The sequence below is a fragment of the Amblyomma americanum genome, chromosome 6 (assembly GCF_052857255.1).
Source record: "Amblyomma americanum isolate KBUSLIRL-KWMA chromosome 6, ASM5285725v1, whole genome shotgun sequence".
In the NCBI taxonomy this organism is placed as follows: domain Eukaryota; kingdom Metazoa; phylum Arthropoda; class Arachnida; order Ixodida; family Ixodidae; genus Amblyomma; species Amblyomma americanum.
In genome coordinates, this window is record NC_135502.1 from 60,854,719 (window position 1) to 60,876,499 (window position 21,781).

The 21,781-nt window shown below is 46.8% G+C and overlaps 1 protein-coding gene across 1 annotated transcript; it reads left to right on the plus strand.

Moving 5' to 3' along the window:
• Positions 1-277: 277 nt before the first annotated feature.
• LOC144095301 (proclotting enzyme-like) lies at positions 278-19,844 on the plus strand. Its single transcript, XM_077629079.1, has 7 exons — positions 278-308; positions 5,858-6,139; positions 8,702-8,778; positions 9,614-9,735; positions 17,684-17,961; positions 18,943-19,088; positions 19,674-19,844. The coding sequence occupies exons 1-7, from the start codon at positions 278-280 to the stop codon at positions 19,836-19,838; spliced, it is 1,101 nt and encodes a 366-aa protein (XP_077485205.1). The 3' UTR covers positions 19,839-19,844.
• Positions 19,845-21,781: the final 1,937 nt, after the last annotated feature.

Here is a 21,781-nt window from a genome sequence, read left to right on the forward strand (position 1 = left end):
ACCGGCTGCTCTTTGGCGATGCCAGAATAAACAAGTTGTTCTGTTGCCAGTCGACTCATCCTTTGCCGGGACCTTCGGATGTTTCCAGCTTTGCCCCAGGCCGCCAGGCCAACGCTACCGTTGGGGCTTGCAACCCTTTTGCAACAATAGCCACAAAGAGCTAAAAAATATGCTTTTTTTTCACTAGGAATGAACGAATGAATAAGGCGAAGAACAAAAATTAGATTTAGCCGTCCTCAGTGTCCCTTGAAGCGCAGAAGAAGAGCATACAAGGACAATGGCTGCCTTTGGTAACATAACTGGGCTGAGTAAGCCATTCAACACATCACATTCGTGAAGCTAACAGAACTGCACTGGCTTATAAATGGACAAAATATTTCTCGTGCCTGCAGGATTACACGCGTCTCCTAAGGTGTACAAAAAGAAAGTTTTTCCACAATGATCTGTATGGCATTCTACTAACAAACCCAAAGAAATTCTGGCGGATGTTATCACCCAAATCAGGCAACACTCATTGCATTACCCTTTTGTATCCTGATGGTTCACAGGTGCCTCCAGAACTTCGATTTGACGTCATGAACTCTTATTTTACATCAGTTTTCACACATGAACCTGCCTGGAATACATCACACAAAGATTTTTTAAACTTTTCTGCGATGGCACCTATCAACATCACTACTGCTGGCATTTGTGCTCTGATAGACAAACTAAAGTTATCCAGTGCTGCCGGGCCTGACAACCTCACTGCCAAAATATTAAAAGCTACAAAAAATGTATCTTCTCATTTTCTAAAAATAATCTTTGATCAATCTCTTGCGAACAGTTCCATACCTAGTGACTGGAAAATTAACAAAGTCATTCCTGTGTTCAAGGCTGGCAGCCGGAGCGACCCGTCGAATTATCGTCCTATTTCATTAACTTGCATACCATGTAAATTTCTTGAGCATATTATATACTCGCATATTGCATCCCACCTCAATTCCAACTCCTTTTTCTTCAAAAATCAGCATGGCTTTCGTCACAGCTATTCATGTGAATCACAGTTGTTTGAGTTTACCATGGACCTTCACTTAAACCTTGATTCTTTGTTCCAAACCGATGTCATCTATCTTGATTTTTCCAAAGCATTCGACCGTGTCCCACATCAACGTCTTATGTTCAAACTTTCAGGTCTTCACCTTCACCCACTTGTTTTAGACTGGATTCACAATTTTCTCACAGCTCGCTCTCAGTTCACCGTAATAGGCGGACTTCCTTCAAATTCTACTTCCGTCTCCTCCGGAGTACCACAGGGGTCTGTGTTGGGTCCGCTTCTCTTCTTAATATTTATTAACGACCTCCCACACAACATCTCATCCACCATCCGTCTTTTCGCAGATGACTGCCTTATCTACCGCCGTATAAATACTAAAGACGATCAAGCTGCCCTCCAAAACGATCTGAAGCTCATCGAAAATTTGTGCTCTTTGTGGATGATGGAACTGAACATTAGGAAGTGCAGTTTTATGCAAATTTCTCGGAAACGCTCCAATTTAACTTATCCTTACTCTTTATTTTCTGAGGACCTATTGCAAGTTGAATCTTATCGTTACCTTGGCATCACAATCAATAGCAAATTAACTTGGGTTGATCATATTACAAAAATCACGGGCGACGCTTCACGTACACTTGGTTTTATTAGAAGATCACTTCCCTCTTCCCCCGCTAACATACGTAAACTGGCATATGAAACTTTTGTCCGCAGTAGGCTGGAGTATGCATCCGCGATCTGGAGTCCTCATCAGTCCTACCTAATTAACATGCTCGAAGCCGCCCAGAGCCGTGCAGCACGCTTCATATCGTCAACATACGACTTTCATTCCAGCGTAAGTTCCATTAAATCATCACTTGACCTCACTTCCTTAGCTCTCAGACGAAAAGTTGCGCGCCTTTGCTTGTTCCATAAGTTATACTTCAATTTCCCCTATCTCCGTGGTTCCCTCATATCTCCTCCCTTTCGTACATCGCGCCGCCTTTTTAATTCAAATAGCGTCCAACGACTTCATGGCTCCACCAATGCTTTCAACAAGTGCTTCTTTCCGACCGCAATTGAAGAATGGAACCTTCTGCCCGACTCACTAACAAATGTGCACGATGCGACAAGGTTTAAGGCGATGTTGTTAGATCACCTGGGCTGACATTTTTTTTTTTTTCCTAACCTCTCGCCGACGTGTGTGGTGCTTGTGGCCTAAAGGCATTTTTTACATGCACCGTTCTAACTATTCGCGTTCCTTGCTTCTCTTTATGTTCCTATATTGCATTGTTATATTTTTGTGACCTTTGTTTTTCCACATCAACCTTGTATACGCTCCCCCCTTATGTAATACCCCGACAGGGGCCTTTAAGGGACAATAAATGATGATGATGATGATGACCAGACTCAACCGGCCAACCGAAGCAGTGCCTTCCACTTACATCCCTTTTCGTGGCAGAAGAAAAAATTAGGAGTCATTTAAGACTTCTTAGGTGTGAGAATGCAAAAGTATTAAAGTGGTGAGTCATGCTACTTTGCAGAATGACTATGAGTTATGACTATAACTACGAAGTCTGACGATGCCTACTTTTTAAAAAACACTATACACCATACATTACGTTATTTGTAAAGTGCGAGTAGGTTGCAGAGTTTAAGTGCCGAGTCATGCTTCATGACAATATTACCCGCCATGGCTACGCTAGTTGAAAAATTCAGGGTTATGAAACGTTGCGGAATGATTATGAGTCATGACTTCGGCAACGCGTAATGACTATGGCATACTTTGTACAAACTATATACAGCTTACATTACTTCTAAGTGCTCAGATGTTATACATTGCAGGTTGTCTATGAGTTGGTTGAATGTTTAGGGGAATCCCGCATGTCACTCTGAAGACGACTAGTTGAAATACCACATGACGAACGAAACTATTGCAGACGCTTAGACGACTTCGCTAGAACAGCAAATCGAGCCCAACTTTTAAGTCTGAACGCTAAATGAAAGCTGCATAAACTTCTTGAATGCTCTACGTGGAAGTCTGCGCTGATGCAATTGCTCGCATGGCACGGCAGATCTTTGATACCATGAAAGCGCCACATGCAGGACTGCGTTCCATGGCTCTAGTTTCTCATTGGTAGCGCTTAGTAGCCTCTGAAGGTGCACGCGCAGGTTTGAGCATTCCAGTGTGGGCGCGGGCAGGCTAATGCAGAAAACTGCTTTCGACGTTTTCGTAATTTACGACTTTTTCCCGCATACCGGCGCCGCTGTAATGGCTTGCTATCGTGAAAAGATGCCGTTGATTACCTAGTCGGCCGGGAAGCAACTAGGGTTTCTATATGTGGCTGCAATTTCCCGCAAGTTCAGAGCTTCTCCGCTTTTTTCTTCGTGTTTTATACGGAACGTGGCGCTGCACATCGGGGAGAAAAAAAATGTGGTTCATGTTTTGGCGGAAGTACAGCGAGCGTAAAGAGGCCGTGTTAGTTCTCGCCGCCCAGCGAAGTAAACATGTTATTTTCTGGTAAACAAAACATGGTATCGAAGATGGGCATGCTAAAATCTTTATAGCAGCACACTTAACATAAAACTACATCAAAGAAGAAGCAATGACATAGAATGGACATACAGACGAGGACAATGCTGGGCTGGCAACTAAAACTCTATTGAAAACACCCGCTCTTCAACATCCAAGAAATATGCGCATTATCTTCATTTTCTTCCTTTTCCGTTATCTGCCTGTGCACGGCGTCGGCCAAGAAAATCACGTCTTTCTTCGGAAGGGCTACGGATGCCGTGCTTGCATACGGCTCATCGGACTCTAGGATAGCCAATCTTCTATGATCGCGAGACTCAGCCCTGCACATTATAAAGGCCTGCTGGGCTTGTGCATAATTTGCATTTTTCGCATTTCCTGTCGTGCATCGTAAGGTTCGTGCCTGACGCCCGTGTTACTGCTGATGCGTGCTCTATTGTCCGATCCCTCACACAGCTTCTTTTATATCTTTCGTAATGCTTTCAACAACGGATTTGGAGTACTTTGTTTGGTGTGCGATTTGGCATTTTGATTTGCTATCTTGCCCACTGACTCGCACACATATGCTTTCGCCTTGGTAGGCTCCGTGCAAATGATCAGGATGCTATGCATCTTACCGATGCTCATAAGATTGTGGGGCAGTCCATGCGTGTAGGAAACAATCGCCCCTGGTAACATCGCGAGAAACTGCACTTGGGTACAAAAATAGCGTATCTGACCTCACCCTGAACAGAGAGGATGGTGTTGAGTATTAGGATCTTAAATAATCTTGATTTCTATCCACCAGTACGTGCACTCGGCAGCATCCCATGCAGCTTTTTGCCAGTGCGCTGCCGCGCAAACTTGGGGCTATTGTAGTAGACAGTTTTAGTTGGGCGTAAAGTAAGCATGCGTACGGAGGGGTCATTGCGTTGCGTCTGCTGCAAACGGCGCAAACACGACACATTTAATTTGATGTGCCGTAGCATTCCTCTAGTTCACGTGCACACTGTGGCGCCATCTAGGGACAAAAAGTGAAAGCACGTCAGCGCTGGGTTGAAGAAACTTTTATATGTAATTACTGCTGCCAATGGTGGGTTCGCGGAAACAGAAGAAAATGAAAAACGGATTAAAACCTGCAGAACTGCATTGCCTGGCGTCATTTTCATGCGGAAAATGGAACCACTAACATGACACATGTGCAGTGTGCGGTAAATCTGTAGAAATAATTAAGTATCTTGTAAATGAATGTGGCAGCACCCATCCTGATGCAGATGCAGACTCACCCACTCTCCTTGAGGCCCTAGGATTTTGAAATGACAAAGGTAAAGTGAATGAATCTGCGGTAGAAGTTAGCAAAAAGCGACTGGAAGATTGGTGGCTCAAAAAATGGGCTATTACGTAAGGTTACAAGTTTAGGCTTAAAATTGTATTTAACAAAAATGGCGAATTTAAAGATAATACCGATAAGTATGACGGAGTGCTTAAAAAAAATATCAGGAAAAACAAAGCCGATAATGGTTCCCATTCATCCATCCATGAACACAACCTTTAATTAGGCCTAAGAGCATGATAATCGCCAAATTACCTGGAAAACAAGGGCTAACTGTCGCTTATACCTCTACGTGTGGGTGACGGTGTGGTAAATAAAAGCCAATGCCACCATTTAGAGCGAGCGATCGGCTCGAAGAATGCAGCGGCGCCGGTGGCATGTATTTGTTCCGAAGCGGGCGAGCAGCACGCCGCCATCTTGTCACTGCGTCCCGTAACGTGCCTGTACATGTGCCCGTAGCACGCAGCGTACGTACGCCCGCAATACAAGGCGAGATACATAGCATTCTGCGCATGCGCATTCGTTACCAGCAGAGTCACTGCATATGCTCAGTGCGCACGCCCAACTAAAAATGTCCATGTGGGCTTGCCTATTTTCTTGTTCCCACTCTGTAATACTGCATGTCAAGTCAATGATAAAAAACTTAGGAGGACACTTTGTAAATTCTAAAGTGTGTTCGGCGAAAACCTGGGCAGCTTGGGAGCCATCTGACTCCCTCACTCGTCTGCAACGACACGTCTGGGGAAGGAGCGCTGTCGCAGCGCGTACTCACTCCGCCTGCCGGTGCAGGTGACGTCACCGTTGCTATGCGCAGCTGCGCATGCGCTTCGGCACCGCCACCTGTCACCGAGGGGCGAGGAGGGTGTGCGCCGGTGCGGGGAAGGGTCACAGCTGGCACTGTTCCAGGATTTGGATGTAACGGACGGACGGTCACAGCGAGTATGATCCATTAAAGGCCTTCGTCGTAAAAGTATTTTGGTCCGCGTCTTTCTTTCGCATGAAGCCCAGGGATTGGGAGAGAGCAACTGCCGCACCCTCGATGGCCGGGACGGCCACTGCATCCTGGCGTCGCAGTGCATGTCATTGTCCAACCTGTCGGCAACCGAGCAGTGGCGCTTCGTGTGCGGCTACCAGAGATCGCAGGCTAAGCTGTGCTGCGCCCCTGAGCCGGAGGCGGCCAACTCGACGGATGTCATACCCAGCCAGGCCAGCGCGGTTGCAGAACCCATCACAAACGACCCGACTGCGCCCCTCCCCGCCGACTACCCGTCCGCGCTGCCAGCAGGTGAGGCCCAACAGTGTAGCGGAAACACCTGCTACTCTCTTCCCCGCGTCCCGTTCAATATGGTTAAAGGAAGAGTTTCAATAAAATTTCTACAGACTGCGAAATCACCATCATCATCAGTAGCAGCATCATAATCATCATCATCCTAATTATCGTCAGCCTTCTAAATAGCGAACTGATGAAGGATGGTGATTTGGGCCTGTTGGTTCATCACAGAAGAGGAAATATGCAGCGCAAAAAAAAAAAAAAACACGGACAACAGAAGAAAGAAAACACACGCGTTGACAACGCTTGTGTTTCTCTTTCTTCTGTCGATTGTGCGTTTTTTTTTTGCGCTGCATATTTCCTCTTCTTCTTGATAGGCCATTGTAAACAATGAACTGATTCATAGAAATACTGAATTACACACAAAAAATGCATAGTACCATTACACAAAGAAAAATGTAAAAATCAGTCTGCATAAGCAGGACATTTCACTCTGCATAAACATAAGACAGGCATAGTAAAGCATAACTGTGTCGAAACTCAACGCATTGCAGAAACTTGATAACTGATTTCTTTTTTTATTTCAGGCTTGCAAAACGTGTTGTTAATGCCTTAAGTGTAAAAGAAAATGTTTTGCATTGATTAAGCGCAGACGACAAGTCATATTGCAATGACTGTAGTCTATAGTTGTTTAGGAATCTTGCATGTAATTAAGGATCAGTGCAGCATATATAAAAAAAGCGTAAGTTCGGGGTTTACACCACGTATTTGTCACCAGGAAACTTTTCAGTGCATTCGATGAGGCATGAAGCGAGCGTAAAAGGCTGTGCTCATACAAGTATTTCATTTTAATTAAGTTTTATTTCTTGCATAATTCATCAGCCAAGGAAGAAATATTGGAATTGCAATCAACTATTTTGTTTTCTAACGCCACATTTTTTTTTCAGATGTAAATCTAGCTCCCTATGCATCATGTAAATGCAACGCATCACATTTTCACGTCTGCGTACTAGACATTTCAAACTTTCCTAATAGAAATAATTCTGCTTTAAGTATGCCCAATGACCAAAATATGGTTATGTATACATATTCTTCCAGCTACGATATATGTAACCGCTTATGTTAATACCTACACATCTCAGCACAATTCGCACCACATTAGTTAGAGAATGATGGTCCTCCCCTCCTATAGAACGTGCAACAAGTGACTGATGCCTAATTTTTCTGATGGAGTGTACAGAATAATATCAGAAAGGTCATCGACCCTCTTCACCCTTCCTTCACTATATGGTGTCGTTAAAATATGTGGCACTGAAAATTTATGTTTCAGAATGTAGAGTATAAGGATGGTATCCATGACAGGATTTCTTAAAAATAGGTTTGGCGGGTAAGGAGAAAAAAGTGTGCATGACCGTCTGCAACTTTAAATTTATAGTTGAAGCGAAGGAGTAAAAAGATGTTATGTTCAAGTAAGTGTTTAATATGTCCTCTTCCCAGCATCATTTCACAATACGATACTGCCTCCATTAAGTCATTTAGCAACTGCCCTACCGGTGATCTTTACATGTGGCTGTTCTGCCTCTGCCACATGAAAGACCGGAACTCATGCCATCACACCTCAGGCAGACGCTTTCTCTTCCCTGAGTGTGCTGCACCTAGCAGTGATGCCTTTCTTCCTGGTGATTATAGCGTCATTTATATAGCATATAGCTTGCTTTTGTTATGCCATCTAGCGTACGGAGCAAATATTTGTCAGAACACTGATTTCGGTAGTGCGCCCTCTGTTATGTTCGTGCAGGCGCATTATGCCCCCAGAAATAGCACAATTTTTTCCTCTGAATATCTGGCGTCACAAGCACCTTCGAAGCGGATCGTGATTCCAAGATCCTCGGGTGTTTACATGCAAGTCTGCTAAAGAAGAGAGACCGAACTCTTCTAGACCGCCATTCCTCCTCCTTTATCTCGCGCTTTTTACCCTTATCTCTGGTTTTAAATAGGCCACAGAAGAGTAAGGGGGTACACACGCCAACAGCTGCTTCCGAGGTTAGAGTATCAGAGTTTATGGTACTGTCTTCACCACACCTTCCTCCGGTCTCCTATCGCAATTTTCTGTGCTGGAATACAGGTATCAGCCGGAATATTTTCCGACGTCCCGTCACAGGTCGGTTGGAATACAGAAGCGGTCAAGCCTAACTATCTAGAGACGAACAGTTTGCTCGAGAGCGAGATTATTATTCATGCCATACCAAAGCCCCAGCCACAGGGTGTTGGACACCTGAGTCTTCATTTCTGGGACATCTTTTGCAGCACCCATACGTGTCTTGCATGCAAGGTTGAACGAGATGTGCGAGGCTAAACGCGGATACTGACGACTTCAAGGCCTGTAGGCGCAACGATACAGCACACTCTACCTGCTTGGATCATGTCTATATGTTATAACACCTGCTCGACAAGCCCCGTATGAGTATTCGCTGTATGATGTCTCAGAGGAAGAGCGCTTCAGACATCCACTCACAAGTCGTTGTAGTTTGAAGGCGAGTGACTGATAACGCATTGTGTGCAACCTCTGGTGCGCAGGTTGTGGCGTATCCTCGGACATCGAGTATCGCATCATTGGAGGACGGGTGGCCAACGTCGGCGCGTGGCCATGGATGGTACGTGATCTCTAGGCGCCACTGTTTCGTCATTAACACCGCCAATTTTCGCAGTAATGGCAGTAATGGCACACAGCAGGCACCGCTGCTGTGAGCAACATGCAGCGAGATACATCATCGGGATTTAAATAACAGAGCCAAGCGTCGTATAAAACTGAGCGAACTTCTTAGGAGAGAGTCGAGATCCTTTTTTGTAGTTTTTTTTCTGCCAAAAAAGGGGTTGTTTTTCCCCTTCTTTTGAAGGCACCAAAAAAAGTAGCGCCCTACATGGTATGAAAAAAGGTTGGGAGTGTAAGCAGCCCAAAATAGAGCTAATATAAACTAATCATTCCTTCATTGCGCGAGCGGTGACAGTATAAATGTCATTGTCATTCAAAATTATATAGGCCATGAATAAAGTTGTATTTGATAAAGCAGTGCGACATTTTTATTATTTCATATAAGAGAATTTATTTTTTCTGTGTTTACGCCTCGGGCGGGGGTGGTAGCGGTGGAAAATACGGTGGTACAGGAGGTTATGCATGAGCTGACCAAGAGGGGGCCAGCCCTTATAAGTACTAGGTGAAGGCTCCTAGTTCTGGACCCCAGTGGCGTCGGCCGCCGTTCGGGCTCGCCCGACCAAGGCCCGCTGGACCTGCAGGTCAGAGCAGCTGAGCAGGGTCGCCTCCCAGTCCTCCCGGGTCGTTTGGGGTGAGGGGGGATAGCGGTCGCCGAAACAGCGCACGTTCCGCAGACATCGCGTAACAGAACTTTGTCTGTGCTCTCGACTCGACTGCGGCAAAACGTACTCTGCGTCGCCTACAGCACCAACGATAGCCGCCACCTTCTCCTGCAGGCGGCCATCTACCGCAAGACTGAGGGGGCGGAGCCCACACTGATCTGCGGGGGCACGCTCGTCACGGATCGTCACGTGCTCACCGCAGGCAACTGCGTCATCGGTGGCGCAGGTGGGAAACAGTGAGTACGCTTTCTTTCTTTTACTGCTGTGCAGGAGACTTTAGGAAGCTTTAGCATAGCGTGTACCCATAACACATACCGCGACTGCCAGCCGGCAATCATGTGCAAGTAGCCCGAGTGCGTACAGGGGCTCTCAGCTAGCTCGCACCTTGTATGCCGGAGCCATCTGCACATGCACACTAACTGTTGATGGTCACGGTATGGGGTAGCGGTGCGTGGCATGCTAAAACTTTTCCTCTGAGGTAAAAGAAGTCGGTGTAGAAAGTCGTAGCCGAAAATTCCTTCTTTCACATGCTGGTAAATGAGAATGTTATCCGTATGGGACGAGGTGACGATTACGTTGAATTTTTTGTGGCTCAAGGGCAGCCTGCCAGAATATGTCCTAGCACAAGATGCTTCAGTTTTAAGGTCAAATTTTTACTCTCACCAAGCACAGTACAGATGGAGGTCAACGGAAAAAAAGCTGCCGGCAGGCAGCTTGTCGCGTCCGCAGCCCCGTATTAAGCGGTGTTTCGAATATAGAAATAAAAAACAGGGGCAATAAACAAATCAAAACACTTGATCAGTGCATAACGGGCTTCAAAACACCTTGGTCAGGCAATCAAATACCAGAATAAGTGAAACCAATTTCCCCCTCTGCAAACATGAGTTTAAGTTCAGCAGTGAAATAAATGAATAAACCAAAGTTAGTAGATTGATAATATGAGTCAGAAGTGATAGTAAGGAATGATATAGGCATTTCATACTAGGAGTCAAACGGCATGGGGGAATTTTTGCAACATTCTTCATGCCTGGTAGAATAATGTTGCTCATTCTTTTCAAAATGCGCTAAAGTATCCAGGTTGTGTAAATATATCTCACTCCAAATTTCAAATCTAGTACTCAGACGATATTAGTATAGTTTGTGAGCCGCAAGAACATAAGAGCTTTGGCAAAAAAATTGAGTTTTTGTATTTTAACTAGCATTGCACTCATGGCGTAAATATTTGTTTTTGCATAACGCACATTTTTCGTTGGAGAATGTGCATGAACTCCAGACAAGTTGGCAGTAGTTAGCATGTGACTAGGAAAGAACGTTGTAAACCAGCATTTTCATTTTTGCTGAAAAATGTATCTGAGAGGACCGATTACACCGGTTATTTGAGCCAGATTTGTTAATAATAAATTCACAGCAGATTTTCGAGACATGTTGGCCGTAAATATCACTCCAATACATTTGAAAAGGTCAACAACGTCAACAGGACGAGAGCTAAATAATCAGCATGAAGAGGTACGGGCTTATTTTGGGGACGAAAAATTATTCCTCTAGTTTACTTTTCGTTAATCTTTAAAGAGTTAGATGTGGGTCACTTCTGTAGCTGACTAAAGTGTTATTGCAATTAGAGACAAGCTGATCGATGTTGCTACCAGAGAAAAAAATATGCAAGTATCGTCTGTATATTTAGTAAATTTGGCGTTCTGATTAATATTAACAACGTCATTTATATGTAGACTGACTAGGAGGGGGCCCAATATGCTCCCTCGTGGGACTTCAGAAAGCAGTGGCTAGGTTCGTGTTCGCGAGTACTGATTTGTGCAACTTATCGCCGATGTGATAAATATGACCGAAGGCGGTATCAAAGACCCACTTTTTCCAAGCATTTGACCCCAGAGGAACCACGCACAAGGCCATTGGAAAGCTTGCACGCCCTGGATAACCGATGAGTACCCGGCGGAACTTGTGATCGAACCCCGCACCTCAAGAGCCTACTACGCGGATGCTCAAGTCACTGGGCCACCGCTGCAGCATATGTGGAGAAGGAAAAGGTATGTTCGACAGGTACGAGAGAGTATGGTGGAAAGAGCGACACAAGTGTCACTGTCCCCCCTTATTTCATCGAAATAAACCGGGCAGTCTGAGAGCCTTCGGCCGCAATATCGTTGCAAGCATATTTCCCCGGTTTTCTGTCTGTCCCTCTGCCCGAGCCGCCGCGATTGTCTGAGAGGAAAAGGAGGCTGCTTCAATTTACGCTAACGAGATGGCGCCACAGACCTATTACAAGTAACCGCGCACTGATCGCATGATTTATTAGTGTTACAGACAATCTTGCGCACCGATACAGTCCAGCCCTCTTATAACGGCCTTCGTTATAACGAACGCTGTCTTATTACGAACGAGAGCGGTGCTTGCTTCAAAATATGTATTATGGCAACGATACTTCATCTCAGATGCAACGATCAAGCGTGGCAGCACAACTCGGTTGTAGCGAACGAGGAGGTGCGACAAACTCCGCCCCGCAGTCAAAACTTTATGCTTGCTGTGGCGGCAGTGACCGAAGAGCGTCTCCCAGTCCCCTTGACGCAACCTCTCCCTTCTTACTCTCTCCACCCCCCCACCCCCCGCTTCTTTGTGAAGAACATGGCGACTCAAGAAAGTAGTAATAAAGGTGAGAGGCGTAAACAGTGGAGAAGAAACTCTTTATTAGATGCCGCCGTCAAAAAGAATGAGCGGCCTTCCAGAGCGAGCTTCGCTCTGATGTCGAGTAAAGCAAGCTTCGCGTTTGCGTATTTTTGTACACAGCGACCGACGGATGTCATTTGACATCAGCAAGTCTCGCAGGCGGACGTGCTTTGCGACTTACGCTCTCGTACGCTCTCGTACACAAAGGCTTTAATGAGCAGCGACATTTGCTTATACGACGAGTGTGCCACTAGGCATTAGTTTAGAAGGGGGTTAGGAATGACGCGCAACTGTTCGCCGAGTGGCTCGTTCCTTTCAAGCACTAGATGGCCAAAATGAAAAAAAAAACACAAAAAGAAGTTCCTGCTCGTGCTCGACAGTTGTGTAGAGCACCATGTGCTGCCCTCTCTGATTGCGTTGGCCAAGCTGTGCTGCCACCGAATGAGATGCGAAAGACGAGTCACTGCACATGGGCGTCAATCACGCGCTCTAGGTGTCCTTTCGGCGGCGCGTCAGTGCTTATGCTGAGAGCAGCCGAGAGACGATGCCGGCGTGCCGGTTAGGATGTCTTTGTTCGCTGCCGTGAAAAGGATTAATGCCACTTGGATGGACTTGACTGTGGAGTCCATGCCGAATTGTTTCAGCGGGGAATAAATTATGGACGCAGGAACGACCGAGGACGCAATCCAACGCCCATGAGTTCAGAACTGCTTGTAATTGTGGCAGTGTGTCATTCATGCAAAGCTGGCTGGATATGATATCGTTTAGGATGACTTGATATGCACGGATGATGATGCCGGCACCGCAGAGTCATTACAGTACGCGAAGTAGAAACACTCCTCATCTGCCAAGAATATCACGAAGGTCATGACTAACCACCCGCTTCCGTGAACGCTTCAACCGCGATTAGTTATATCGCATCCTTAAAGCAGCCTGTTGACATCAAATGTCATGGCGAGGAGCGCAAGATCACGCTGGCAAGTTTGGAAAGTGCCGTGATAGGATTTGCCCGTTCGTTCGGCGCGAAAGCTATGCTGGCGTTCGTGGCATCGGGTTTGTCGAGAACGATGTGCCGACTAACTACGACTGCAACTTGAGTCCCGCGCGTTTCGGCAAGGCGCCTGGCAGCGCTTCACCGTGGTTTGCCGCTCCGCACGTCCGTTTCATCGTACGTAGCAGAGCGATTTGTCTAACGGACAAGGCGTCGCGCCGAACGGGCGATGACGTTCTGTGGACTCCCTGGCAGTGCTGCAACTCGCTGTCGCGTTCCACTCTTAAAGGCGAAGCTTAAGCCTCCTCCAATTTTCCTTATAGCATGTAAAATCTGCCAGTCGGATAGCAAACTGTCAATACATGTCACTGTGCGCACAGCGCGTCTCAACACCTCGCACTGCATACGCATACAAAGCCTCCTTTCGTTTACATTATTTTGGCTGCATTTAGTGAGAAACACACTACAAAGCTCAGCAGACTCGACATCGCGTTGATCTTGCGATGGTGCAATACAATCAGCGGTGTTGCAGTGCAAATAAATTAGTGTAAAAAGTGATATTAACGCAGCGACTGCCATGAAGATAGCGAGCAGGAGGAGAAATTTGGAACTGCAGGTAGCAGTAGCAGACGACTTTTCCATGATCGTCTGCGACGAATCTGGAAGCCCACCTCACCCATTGTCCCAGGCTCGCATCTTAATGACATCAACAAAATACTGCAGGGGACGCCTAAGCTCCGGCTTAAAGGTATGGTGCGATAGCGGTAATGAGATAATTCCCATATATGCGGAATCTGTCATTCTCTACTTTTCATTCATAGATCGCTGGGCGTCTTCATGCCACTCTCGGCGCAGTGGTGCAGCAGTTAAGCGATGCGCTACTGCCCTGCGATGGCAGGTGCTGCCACCAGTGAGGCTTGTGTGACCAAGGTTGCTCTCCCCGAGAACCTCTCACGTCCAATTATTAATTCAGTTGCCACCTGCAAAGATGGTCAATTCGCTCACATTGTGGTGGGCAGGTTGTGATGACGTCACAAGGTTACGAGACTTTGGTGGCCCAAACAGGCTCCTTCTTCGGAGGTTTTTCGCTCACAACGACGGCGAGACCGTATTTTCTGTGAAACGGGAGCCTTAACCCTACTGCGTTCATAATTAAGCAAAGCTACAGGAGTTTAGCGCAGAAAAAAATCACCATGCCTTGAATAGGACATGGAGGTTCGTTACTGTACAACCATCTCGCCACGCATTTAAGGATGAAAGCAGGCTGCTCTTTCCTAGGAGGCTTTAGAAATTCGATACAGAAGCGAGACATACAATACAAGCCAGGCATTCTTGGTGCTTTTTTTTATTGTATGCGGCTCTTTCGGGGTTAATAGTAACAAGATTAGAACGCCAGATTTGAGCCACTTCAAAGAACCGTTTCCTCCACTTCAAGATGAGCAGCTTGCAGTCATTGAGAGGCGTATTGCTTTAGACGATATCAAATCGGCCATTTCTTCTCTGCAGGGTCAGAAGTCTCCTGACCGGGTGGTATAACTAGTGAGTTCTATAATGTATTGATGCTTGCCTAGCACCTGCCTTATAAAGAATTTTCAGCGCTCTTTATGGCCTGGGCTTTTTATCTCCCACGTTCTATACCGGTCGCACCATACTAATCCCGAAAAGCACGGATGCACATCAGTTAAAACTGAAAGCCGATATCCATATTCAACATGGAAGATATTTGCGAAGGTTACTTCTTCTCGTCTGCAGCTTGTGGCATTAGGTGCATTAGGCCGCACCAAATGCGTGGGATCAAAAGCTGTAGTATACAAAACCATATCCATATCGCATGTTAGACATTGGAGACTGTCAGATGAGGTTAGCCAAGCGGCTCTTATTCAGACTAACTAGGCAAAAGCTTTTGATATGGTGCGTCGTGATTTTTATTGATTTGTTGCAGTCCTGGAGACTGCAAACAGTACTGATGTCCTGCCTAAGGGCATGGAACTATTTTATAAAGTGTCCAATATACGACTGATCTTTAATCAAAAGATTACCCAAACTATTGCACCTTATTCATCGGTTTGACAGTGCTGCCCACTATTTGTTATTCGTTTTATATCCCGAGCCCCTATCCCTTAGTATCATCAAAAACAGCAATTCGTGGCTTCTCGCGTCAGTAATGTGAAATTTACATTTTGGATTATGCTGGTGGAGTGCACTTTTCTGTTCTGATAAAAAGTCTATGCTCGAGGATTTGCATGTGACTGAGCAGATTTGTGACAGTTAGGATGAGGCCCTCAACCTCGATAAATCTGAGGGGTTGTGGCTAGGACACTGAAGAACAAAACCTAGCCTTTTTCGAGGCATCAGGTGAGATTCAGAAGACTCACTGCATGTGGGGGACTTATTTCGATCTATTCCTCTGCTCGTCTGATGGCCACATTTAGGTCTGCTCGCTTGTGGTAATTTAATGTCGGGGCCACTTGCAATGCGGCTCATTTACACTCTGTATAAAAAGCAAGCCATGAAACACACATCACATCCAGCTAAGACTATTTCAAGGCTCCCCAAGAGAACGTGTATTGATTCTGACCTCGAGGCAATCAGCGCGTTACTTCAAAGACCCAAGGCCTCCCACTGAAGCTGAGAATAAGAAAGTACAAAATATTCCCAAGTAGCGTCGGAATTGTTTCTGTTAATAATATTTCACACTGTGGAAGCAAGTATGCACGAAGAAAATGTCACGACAGCATAGCAGCGACTCAAGCGGTCCTTTTAAGTTTACAGTGGTTATGAAAAGGACAAGAAGCTATGTTCAGTGGAAGCATTAGTTTCGGACGCATACGTGCATGGTGGCTGTATGGAAGAAATGAACAATAGGACTCTGCACATATAAAGTTAATATTTTGTCACGCGCCTAAAAAAGGATCCAGTTTTCTTTCGGTTTCTCTTAAATATGGTCACGTGTCGGTCAGCGCAGCATCGACGACTGCAAAACTTTCCATTAAATATCATAAGAGTTAATTTTCTGCGTTTTTATGGAGGAAAAACGCTAAGGCGCCCGAGTGCTGTGCGATGTCAATGCACGTTAAAGATCCCCAGGAGGTCGAAATTATTCCGTAGCCCTCCACTACGGCACCTCCTTCTTCCTTTCTTCTTTCACTCCCTCCCTTATCCCTTCCCTAACGGCGCGGTTCAGGTGTCCAACGATATATGAGACAGATACTGCGCCATTTCCGTTCCCCAAAAAACCAATTATTATTATTATTATTATTATGCTCACTCTTGATTGGCTGGTGATTGCGTGTGTTATGATTTCGCAAAACGTGATGACAGAATTTCAAATGTCAATTTTTTATTGACTTTTTACTATGCGCTAGCCAGGTATTCACTGCAGGCCTGCAAAATATCCTTATCGCCGCAGTGACGCTTCTTATCATTGCTCGGCGACTTTGTTAGGAAGCTGCCCTATGCAGGGCCCTCCTCTGACATACGCAGAAACTATTTCAAAGGCATTCGTGTGAAATCGAACCAAGTAAATGTCACTAAGCGATCAGTGCAGCACCGGCAGGTGTTTTTTTCCGTTTGAAGGCAACCAAACTAACAACAGCTTAGACTGCCACCGAGAAGAGCGCATTTTAAAGAGCATTCAAAAAACGATTTTCAGCTAAAGCTAATTATATTATGCCTGCATAAATAACTTGGCGGCATTATCTATCGCTTTAGATGCTGCCTTCCGCGCAAGAATTCATGATACAGCTTCGCAGACGCTCGTGCTGATGCCTTGCTTCCCAGCAAGAAATATTTCAGTGTTTTAACGAGGTAGCCGGCGTCGTCGGCGGCGGCGGCACCTTTGGACGCGAGCGAGAAATCGCGATAGAATTAGAGAATTTTTCTAATTAAGCAGTATGTCAAAGAATGTTCTGACCGACGCCACATTTCTCACAAAGGTTCGTGTAACCGAAGGAAAGCAACTGAGCTGAAAAAAATAATCGTATTATTGAGGCTTAGGGGGGAATCGAAATCAGGATCTTCGGACTGCGAGACGGGCACACGAAGGCAACGAAAACTTGCTGGTTCATGCTGCATAAAGGTGGGCCTAGCGAATGCATGGTGGTCTTTGATGACTTAGTGAAGAGACTTTGAGACATGTACTGATGCGTACACGAATAATTATGAATAAGATAATTGGGAATAAGGCCGTTGGGTGAGTGTTGAACAGGCGATCCGAACGGGACCCGATGAAGGTACTGCGTTCTACTCTTAAAGGCAAGGCTTAATCGTTCTCCAAGTTTTTAGCGTAGCGGAGGCGGCCCACTAGCGTAAACAGATAACGGTATATCTGGGGCCCTACCAGGCAACGTGGGCCCGACTGATCTGATACAGGTACGCGCCTACGCTGGTACGACCCCATTAGTGGTTGCACACGTGCCCTTTCTGGTCCATCTGCGCGTACGAAGCTGGAGAATGGCGGCAGGGGTGTACGGTAACGCTGTGCTAAAGCATTCTATTGGCTTTGCGCACACGCGCAGGCTGCCCGCCCGAATGCTGACTGTGCGGGTGGGCGACCACGACCTGAACTCGACCGGCGACCACACGGCGCCCGTGGACGTCCAGGTTTCCGAAGTTGTGCGCCACCCGCGCTACGATCTGCGCAGCAACGCCAACGACATCGCGCTGCTGGTGCTGAGCAAGCCGGTCACCTGGAACCGCTTCGTGCAGCCCGTGTGCCTGCCCTTCGGTCCGCTGGCCTCCGAGACCCTGGAGGGAAGCAGAGCCTACGTCACTGGCTGGGGCGCCACCCACTTCAGTGAGTGCATGGTGCAAGGGCCATTCTGCCAGGCCTAGCTCTTCCGCAGGCGCTCAAAGGAGGACGAAATGTGGAGACCAGTCTCGCTGCCGAAGCTAGATATAAACCTCGCGTCCACGCTGTGTTTAGGTATTTGTGGCTGAACAATGTGAAGTGTTCAGATTCGTCATCACCGCCAGCGGCCCGGTTACTCCCACGGAAATACCACAAATAATCAATACTTAGCCCTGCCTTGCGCCAGCTGCGGCCACCCTATACTCGCAGAATTTTTAAATATCATCTGCCCAACTGATTCTCTGCCACCGCCTGTGTACACGTTTGCATTTCCTTGGAATCCACAACGTTATACGAAGGGACCATCGGTTTTAGCTAGGGTGCAGTGAACTTGTGTATGTGGCCTAAACCCTATATTGCCGTCTGCATTTGAGTTTGTACAGCTATCACGCGATCTGTGCTTGCCCTGTCTTGCATGCAGTAATGGGCGATAACTTCCTTTCGTTTAGTGCTATGCCAGTTGTGGTGAACAGTTAGTAACAATGAGCATAACGAATGACAGCACCATATCGCGCTGCGCATATTCAGCTGCTTTACACCGTTCGTCACTTTATGTACTTCAATTAGAGAGAGGAAAAAATATTTTACATAGCCAATTCTTTACTATATTAATACGTTTAACAGCCCCCTTACAGACTCCACTAGACGCGCTATATTAGCCGCCGCACTAAGCGGCGTTAGAGAAGCTTTGTCGCTTTACCTTCCTCTGTAGTGTCCAAAGCAGTGAACTTTCTACTTGATGCTAGGTGCACCCTTGTTTGCAAATCTAAGGTCTTTACAATCAGTATAGTTCTTGAGTTTTGCTGCAAAGTTCGCTTCTCTTTCGCTAACTTTCTCACCTGGAAGCATGCGGAACGTCTCTGTCTGACTGATAACTGGTTTCAGGGGAAGAAGGAGGCTCTGAGAGAGAAAGTCGTGCGCGTGCAGGTGGCGCTGGGAGCAGTGAGCTGCGGCAGGGGCAGGTGCCAGTCTGGGCCGAGGCCGACTGCAAGAAGGCATACGAGCGGCTCCTACCCATCGGCGAAGCTCATCTGTGCGCAGGAGATATTCGTGGAGGGACGGACGCCTGCCAGGTACAGAAACACCCCACGAATATCTGAGAACACACGTGTGCTAGGAGAATTCCACCAAACTAAATTCTCTAGAAATACGACTGCCTCCTACTTTCCAGTACAGAATTGCCCGCTTATTGAAGTCACTTGAAATTTAATTAATCGATTTTAGTTAAATCCGTGCCTTAAGGTGATCAGCTATCTTGGTTTATGTCTGCTTGACCGCAATATATAATGGCAGGTGTTACTTCACGTACCCCTCCGCGCCTAACTAAGAAATCTGTACAGCTTAATTTTGATCATCCTGCATTATCCACCGCATCATGCGCGCGTTCGGCCTGCTTTCCATCGTGCAAATGGAGGTCGCCGCTTACTGCTTTATTTCACTCGCAGTGCATTTCGCAGGTATGTAGCACAGTACGGGCTGCAAAAGGAGATATTTGAAAGAAAAAAAAACGAAACGAAAAGCTCTAGCGTTCGATGAAATATGCGCCCTGCTTACGCTCTCCTGTGTCCGGTGTGTTTCGTGGTACGCGCCGCAGAGGACATCCGGCGGACGTGGCCCTCCGCCTTGTGCTGATAGTTTTCTCTGTGACGACGGTGCAGGGCGACTCCGGAGGTCCGCTGCAGCTGCTGCACGAGGGCCGATACTACGTGGTGGGCATCGTCTCGGGGGGAAAGGGCTGCGGCACACCGGGCTTCCCGGGCGTCTACACCCGCGTCTCCTCCCACCTCAACTGGCTACGCAACGAGTTGGGCGCGGCGCAGTAATAAAAAAAAAGAGAAGGCCAGCTGTGCGTGCCTACCAAAGTGGCCCGTCTCTCTCTCTTTCTCTCTCTCCCATATCTACATGCGCACAGCTCTCTGTGTGACGAGGTAAAGGGTTGATGGTGCCCTTACACATATTCTAGCCAACGCGACTCCCCAACCCCCAAATCTTACCTCTCTTTTTGCACTCCTTTCTCGGCGCATATAAAAAATGCAGAAGAAAGGAGGGCAGGTCTTACCAGTTGCACTAATTAAGCAGTGTTCATGGAATCGAGGAATGGTGTCATGATACCCTTTTATTCCTTTGCGCAGGAATTTCGGATGCACTGCCCCGGATGGTTAAACTTGCGTGCTTTCAGTGAGAGTAGATAATAGGACCACCATCAGTGCAGCAGCAAAACCGCACCGCCGCTTTTTTCATTATTTTCACCGACAAAATGGTCATACGCTGGGAACACGCCGGGGAACACAATGTTCAGGCCGATCCTTGGCATGAAGTCTATAGCGAAGGAAGTTGCTGGTAAACGAACAAGAAAGAGTCGATCCCAGCCTAGCTACTGCGCTTAGTAATGCATGTTAATAATAATAATAATAATTGTTTTTTTTTGGGGGGGGGGGAAGGAAAGGGCGCAGTATCTGTCTCATATATCGTTGGACACCTGAACCGCGCCGTAAGGGAAGGGATAAGGGAGGGAGTGAAAGAAGAAAGGAAGAAGAGGTGTCGTAGTGGAGGGCTCCGGAAAAATTTCGACCACCTGGGGATCTTTAACGTGCACTGACATCGCACAGTACACGGGCGCCTTATCGTTTTGCCTCCATAAAAACGCAGCCGCTGCGGTCGGGTTCGAACCCGGGAACTCCGGATCAGTAGTCGAGCGCCCTAACCACTGAGCCACCGCGGCGGGTGTAAAGCATGTTGCCGGGCTAGTTTTTTAGCATCTTGAAACTTGGAACCTTGGAAACCTGGCGTCTGTCTGTCGCCTCCTCGTCTCTTTTGTGTACGTTAATTTTTCTTTTGCGCCAAGGTGTTTTTCCAATTTTAAAGCTACTGCGCGCTTTTTCTATAACTTCCGCGTGTTTAATAGACTGAAAAAGTGTTACTGATAGGTGCGCATTGACGTGCATATGGTTGTTTAGATTAGAACAAGCATCCCTGTGCTCAGTCAGGAAGAACTAGTTTAATGCGCGCACCGACTTTTTTTTTTTGCTTGTCTTTTGCTTCGCAACACACATCAGACGATGTGCTCCCACTGCTCGAGAACAACTACAGAAGACGTCAGTGCTAGAGGAGTTAGAGTTTATCAGAAATAATAAGCAGTCGCGAATGATCAGCATTAAGCAACCGAGTTCTCTGCGCTGTGGCGTTCGCTTGCACTGAAAGCGGCGACGAAATTGTCATAAGCAGCCCAATGGAGGTTTCATTGTTTACAAGACTCACCGGGTAACCATTAGCAGAAGCCCGCCCCCATTATGTGCAAGACGTAAAACGTTCGGTGTTCACCAACGTTGGTGAATCATGCTACACGCGTCTCATATCGTTGCTCCAAATTGACAACTAGCATTGAATCCCAAGAACTAGCATTGAATGGAAGCCCCTTCCTGCATATAATCTCCATCCCACAAGTCGCTAGATTTAAGATCACCATCAACAATACCTTGTTGTAATTTTTCCATTTTTTCTGATTGCACTGCCATGTAACATTACACAACGGCTTTCTGTAACGCCTTCCCGCCTTGAAAGTATAAATAAATCAATGAAACAGCAAGGCTCGTCTCTGATTGACATGACTCCCGCTTGCGATGACCTACATCAGTACAGCACCTGCCTCGTAAAAGGGGGGCGTCGGGCTCAGTATAAAGGGGCATAGCTGGCAACGCGCCGGTTCTTCCTCGGGGCCGAATTGCCCCTGGCCTGGTGCATGGCTTTCCCTACGGTAAAGAACGCC

Coding starts and splice junctions, on each gene's coding strand:
- LOC144095301 (XM_077629079.1), top strand. CDS start 278: ATGGCTGCCTTTGGTAACATAACTGGGCTGA. Junction 6,140..8,701: donor CCCGTCCGCGCTGCCAGCAG/GTGAGGCCCAAC, acceptor TCTGGTGCGCAG/GTTGTGGCGTATCCTCGGAC. Junction 8,779..9,613: donor TCGGCGCGTGGCCATGGATG/GTACGTGATCTC, acceptor CTTCTCCTGCAG/GCGGCCATCTACCGCAAGAC.